General features: G+C 33.9%; 1 protein-coding gene across 2 annotated transcripts; it reads left to right on the top strand.

The window, feature by feature from the left end:
• Positions 1–6: 6 nt before the first annotated feature.
• Positions 7–6,289, top strand: LOC110441029. Of its 2 annotated transcripts, none has more exons than XM_021484130.1 (5): positions 7–742; positions 2,485–2,626; positions 4,035–4,546; positions 4,641–4,934; positions 5,305–6,289. In XM_021484130.1, the coding sequence occupies exons 1-4, from the start codon at positions 585–587 to the stop codon at positions 4,912–4,914; spliced, it is 1,086 nt and encodes a 361-aa protein (XP_021339805.1). In that variant the 5' UTR covers positions 7–584; the 3' UTR covers positions 4,915–4,934; positions 5,305–6,289. The 2 variants fall into 2 exon arrangements, with proteins under 2 accessions (XP_021339805.1, XP_021339806.1); XM_021484131.1 differs by having other exon boundaries at positions 4,035–4,617; positions 4,712–4,934.
• The last annotated feature ends 6 nt before the right edge of the window (positions 6,290–6,295 follow it).

Below are 6,295 nucleotides of genomic sequence, written 5' to 3'. Positions count from 1 at the left end.
TTTGTATTAACATGTCACATTACTTCATAGTACGGCAACAGTACCTCACTAACTGATGGTACATACATAATGGTGTAGGAAAATAACCCAGGAGTGTTGCAAGAGGTTTATAAAAACGGAGGCAATTAAATGCAATTCATTCTAAAAGTATATGGAATATTTTTGTGAAATTTTGTAAAACTGGAAGGCTGTTTTATCTGGTTTAGATTGTGTAGAAGTCAATTTATTGCTGTGCATTATGTAACTGAATTAGTTCAATATGATGTTTTGTTAGTTATTACAGCTACAATGGTACCTAAAAATATATCATATAGGTATGTTGCCAGTGTAAATTACAATGAAAATTTGACGCTCGTTGCCGATTGAGCGGGGCGATACTTAACACTTAACAATTAAACAAAAACATATGCCATATAGTCTTTACAATTTCAATTATTCAACTACTGCTATAACTGAAATCTGATTTTGGTGCTCTTTTTCGTATCAAGTAATTCCAACTAAGAATGAAATATATTTATACTGACAACATTTGTAATACCAAGAAAACGTAGCAAGTGCTCTATCAGCTTTCATGGTTAAATTACATGGAACACAGATGTTTACAGATTCGGAAAGCACAAGAAGATTCAAGATGGGATCCTGATGACTACACATCTGCAACGACGGATTACCAAAATGTCCTTGACAAAATTCGAGAAACTGTTCAATACTGTGCAAACGCAAGGTCAAGCATACACTCAGGGTATTTATACTTTTAGTAATTTCATTGGAATGTTAAGAAATATAAGTACATTCCTTAAAAAACAGCATTTAAAAAAAATACATTAATGTAAAGAAAACGTGTTTCGTATTTCGTTTTCGAATAACTGGATCGCAGGAGCATGCAAAGTGAAAAAAAAAAACAATTTCAATTATGGTATATTAACGAAAATTGCTTTCTTTACGTTCGTTATGCGAAACTACCAAATATAAATCCTACCTGACTTGCTTTATGAAATTTCCTTTGGCCGAGAATATTCAAGATTTATTCAAACTTAAGTTCCTTGGCTAATCAATACAACATACATAAAAAAAATACAAAGTATAGATTCTCTTAAATAAAAATGATGCTCATTGATATATACATATGACAATTAAAGAATTCTTAATGTGTTAGCTTGAAAGTTAAATTTCCTTAACTATTTATTATTTTGGACACTGAAGGATCCGTACCAATGCCAAAAACTGTAACTAAGTGTGGGAAACAGTTTTTCGGAAAGACTTAGTTTTGATAAATCATTTCTGAAAGAAAAACATACCATACGGGAATGAAACAAAACATAATCATGAATGAACATAGAGAAAAGTTTTGGCGAAAACATCTCTCCTTGTTAGAGAACAATATCATCATCAAAGAAATCAGACAAAGTTCCGTTTCATTTGACACAATATTTTACTTGTACATATAGAGTTTTAATAACAGTTAGTAGTTTTTCTCATAGACCAAGTTTTGAAAGTTTTTACAAAAAATTACATATGTTAACGTTATTAAATTTGTACGATAATCAACACAACCACAAGATAATAGTTGAGTTGTACTGAATAAAATCAATGTAATTGAATGGAAACAAAAATGCATCAACAGCACTACGACCTGAACCCAGACATGGTATCCGATGATACGCTGCGTTGTAAAATGCTGGTTAAAAAAGGCTGCTGTCTTACAAGCTAAGTCGGTCCAATAAACGTCCGTTTATTTCATACATCAAAAATAAGAACAGTGTAAAGTATAATTCGGGAATATTTCGTGCTTTGTTTAAAATGCGACTTTCTTGTTTTTTCAGCGCCCGCTTTTTGCCTCCAAGGCGGCATTAATTAAACGTCTTTCAACAGAAATGTTAATCTGACAGTTGTGTGACTTCAGTTTCAATTTTACAAGATTGCAATCTTCTGAATGTTATCATGTAATAACGACGTGACTTACTTGTATACCATGAACATCACTACACTAATACATCAAGGGATATAAAACAATTGAAAAGGTGTGACACAATCCAAAGAAAATATAGCTCCTTTATTAACGTATTATGTACATGAAGTGTGTTAATCCTACCCGAAAAAAATGTTTTCCGTGTAAAGCTCACAGACGTTTGTACTGGTACATTTGATAGGTTCATAATAAATTATTAGGAATATGATCTGCCGAAATCTAGATGCTGAGAAGGCACCGTAAAGTTTTGGCGTGTTTAATTTTAGCTGATTCAATCGAATCGCCAAATACATCAAAATACAAACATATCAAAAATATTCCAAAGATCTGAACAGTTATATTCTACGAAATGACTGGTAAAAGTTGGGTTGGAAAACAACAGGTTCAGGTCATGAAAACCATTCCACGGTGTAGCACAACTCAGGAAGATTTTTTTTATTTTTTTTATATCATAAACGTCGTATATATTCAGTATGTGGTGCAATTAAATGAAATGTGAGTTTTTTTCGTCAAAGGTACATTGACAAGTTTTTAAAATATTTAAAAACCTGTCTAGATACAGTGGAGAACTTCTCCGGACTATCCTCTAAAGGCAAAGAGATGAAAGCCTCGATCCTCCAGACACTTATCGCAGAACTCGAATCTACATATGAACAGGTACTTCTCAAGGAATATCCTTACCATATGTATTTTCATATCTAAAAGGAATGTTAACATTAGCAGTATTTAGGAGGGAAAGGGGATGTAAGTCACACACAAGAACATTCAGGTTTTAATTAGCCCGTGACATTTGAAAAAAGTATTGAATTAGTTTTCGAAAAAATACCCAGTCCCATAGTTGAAAACTAGAAAAGATACCTTAGTGCGGTTTTAGCCCTCCTTACTACTGAAATAGAGGTAAATAAAGTGAGGTGATTAGTGTATTTCTTTTTCCAAAATGTTTTTCAGTTTTAATTTGTTTATGTCATTAAAATTCATTTCGTACACTGTTAACACATTCTAGATACCCAATGTTATTCTATAATTATTGTGTGTTTCCGTGAATGCTTTACTTTAACTTTCATGTAATAATCCTGTCTGTCGTATTGACTAAAGAACGATATTACTATACGAACATTTATCACTGCCTAATGCCATTTCCAAAATAGGATGTAAGCAGCGATTTGAGTAAAAATGATTTCATTATAATCTTAAATACTACCATATGGAAGGGCATTGCTAATGTGATAGGTCAAAACTACTTTAAAAAGTGAAAAATGTCTAAAAAGTCCAATTGAAATAGGCAAACCAGATCAGTCATTAAGCCATCTCTCTGGTAGCGATAGCTGCAAAATATATGCATCTCTTTCATTATTTAAGGTCACGTGTTCGATCATGAAGGCAATTGTTATCCGTATTAGTCCACCGTCGGGCACATTCTGTCTTCCGTCGTGTCGTACCTCGTCTGTAAACAAATATAACATTTTCGGTTACATCACAAGGGCTACTGAAGTGATAGATTCCGGACTTGGTAGAGATGTTTTGTAAGAGTTCTCTTACACGTGTTGTTGCTTTTCGTGCCAATCTCAATAACAACGATTTTCGTACAGCCTGTGATTGGCTGAAATGATTTAGCGTCAGCGAAAGAACCATCGAAACGATTGACTTCTCACTTGATTCAATTTTCTTATCCTAATGAGGCCCTGACAAAAACTTGTTTGTTTTCTTGCCGAACCCGAAATCCAAGCTGCCCGTCTTGGCCCGTAATTGGCTTAGGCATTTTGAACCGACTCAAAACTTAGTCAAATGATCTGTATGATATCGACTTTTTCTTGCCAGTCTGGAAAACCAAAGATGGCTGATCCTGATTGTCTGAGACACGTTTACTTCTTGTCTAGATTAGAAACAGTCATTGACTTCAAACTTGTCCCTATCATAATACGGCCCTTGAAACTAATGTGAGCTTTGAGGCCCATTAGCTTCGTGTTGTTGATATAGTATGCAGGACTTTTGTTTAACCTTATGTAGTTTCATTCAAGGTAAATACGAACTTAAATAATATACAACTTTACATTTTTTCTTGAAGGAAAAAAGAAATATCGATGCCTTAGGAACGGTCAAAACGTCCATTGCCAAGCGTGTTCATCAATATCTTAATGATGCTGCAAACAAAGACAGGATTTTCAACTGGACAGAAGATGACATCCCCAACAAAAATGACTATTTGATTGTCAAAAGTTATGCTCGCGTTGCTATTCGGAATTTCGTCTTGAAAGCAATTGGTGATTACGTAGAAGAATGCAAGTCAGAGTCAGGAGACCTTATGGACCGGCTGCTCAAAATCACACTGAATATCATAGAAAAGGAAGCCAAGATGGAGCGCTTTTTGAAAAATATTGAAAAGGACATAGTATCAGCACAAGAAACCGCCACAGATTTACCTATCAAAGAACACACAGCCGATTTAAACAAAAAGGAAATTGCTGCGATAGTGTTAACTTCTCCACTTTGGATTCCGTTGGGCATCGCGGGAGTGCTAACAGTTCTTCCAGTTACGTGTGCAGTCCTGAAAGGAAAACAGCATCAAAAGTTTTCCAAATATAAGGCCAATAAATTAGAGCACCTTAATCGATGGACAGAACAAATTCTTAAAGAAGAATATACTTTGGGTCANGCATCAAAAGTTTTCCAAATATAAGGCCAATAAATTAGAGCACCTTAATCGATGGACAGAACAAATTCTTAAAGAAGAATATACTTTGGGTCATCTTGAATACATCATATTTAACATGTTGACCGAGAAGATTAACGAGAAAATGCGAAACTTTTCAAAGTCAATCACAAACTACAAAAACCTATTGAAACGCCTTGACCCAACGAAGAAGAAAAAAGATGTAATTCGTGGCTATGCCGAGATGAGAGAGCTCTGCTGTCACCTTGATGTCATTTTGCCGGTATTGGAGTAGCCCCAGAGAAATAGTGGGAGGTATGTCTAATGCAAAATAAATCACTAATTACGTTAACTTTTTTTCTTGATCTATACACTTCAAAGAAAAAATGACGAATGTTTCTGATAACGCTTCTTAGTCAAAAATACATTAAAGAACTTTTTGTTGGAAATGTAGTATACAAAATATTTTAACCAATAAAAAAACCTAAACGTCAGTTCATGTTTTTAATTGTAAACAAATCGACCGTTCTTGTTAATTTTGTATTCAACGACTCCCTGATATTTAAGGTGTTAACAAGTTCCCATTTATATAGCACTATACCGTGTTTATGTCCCAGTCGTAGATTGATCAACACTTACAGTCATTTTTTAAGGATATTAATTTTCGTGATTTTATTTATAACAGGTTTCGAGGTTTGAGCCCTGAGAATGTTGCACAAACATTGTGAGTAGAACAGTTTACATGACTAAGCGTAAGAAGACAAAGTGCCGGGAATCTTACTTTATTGCGATAACAAAACTTAGTTCCAATTAAGATAGTAATGCACAAAACCTCCATGTACACCTATACCTAAAGGAACTGCATCACTTCTGACAATGTTGGAGACAATGGCAAAAACTTGCGTGTGAATGTGTTCTTTGACTTATTGTTTTGTTATTTGATATGTACATTTCTAATAAGACACTTATTGGAATTATGGAATTATTGGAATTATGAAAATATTTTACAAACGAAAACAGGTATCAGTGTGATTCTCTAATTATTTATTTTTCTGATCTATTACTGTTTCTGGGTTTTTTTGTAATTAGATGTTGGCTTTCAATAATTACGGAGACTTACTGCGTCAGTATTCAAATGAAACTTTTTTCTCATGATTATATTTCTTTTGACATTTACATTACCATTTAAAGACACGTATAGAGCCCCATTAAATCAATCAATATATTTAGGTTTTTCAACCATTGTCAACCCCAATCCCCGATTGTTTACGGTTCTGTTAGTGCTACGGTAAAAAGGAACACTGTACACGTGTTTCGAGCTGATTTAAAAAAAAACCCACCAAAAACAAACAAGCAATAAAGTCCCCTTTATATACGAGGTGATTAAATCCTAAACCTTATTTGATTTCTGTTCAGATAAATTGAGCTCTATTTTAACATTGTTCGTGGGCAGTAATCCAGAGACTCACAATATAAGTTAGATGCCTCTTTAAAGCATATGTAATTTAGGGTCCAAAGACATGTAGGTCCCTAGACAGAAGATACACATCTGTTCATTTGGTTAGTAATCAGGGGTCTAAACACATACTTAAATGATGAGTAAGAACACTTTTACTGACAATATAAAAAGAGGAGAAAAAGAGAAAGGGAAAGTGATTTGCCATACCCCAAAATAA

Source organism: Mizuhopecten yessoensis, unplaced genomic scaffold (assembly GCF_002113885.1).
Source record: "Mizuhopecten yessoensis strain PY_sf001 unplaced genomic scaffold, ASM211388v2 scaffold715023, whole genome shotgun sequence".
Classification (NCBI taxonomy): Eukaryota; Metazoa; Mollusca; class Bivalvia; order Pectinida; family Pectinidae; genus Mizuhopecten; species Mizuhopecten yessoensis.
This window is presented reverse-complemented; position numbering and strand designations above follow the sequence as displayed.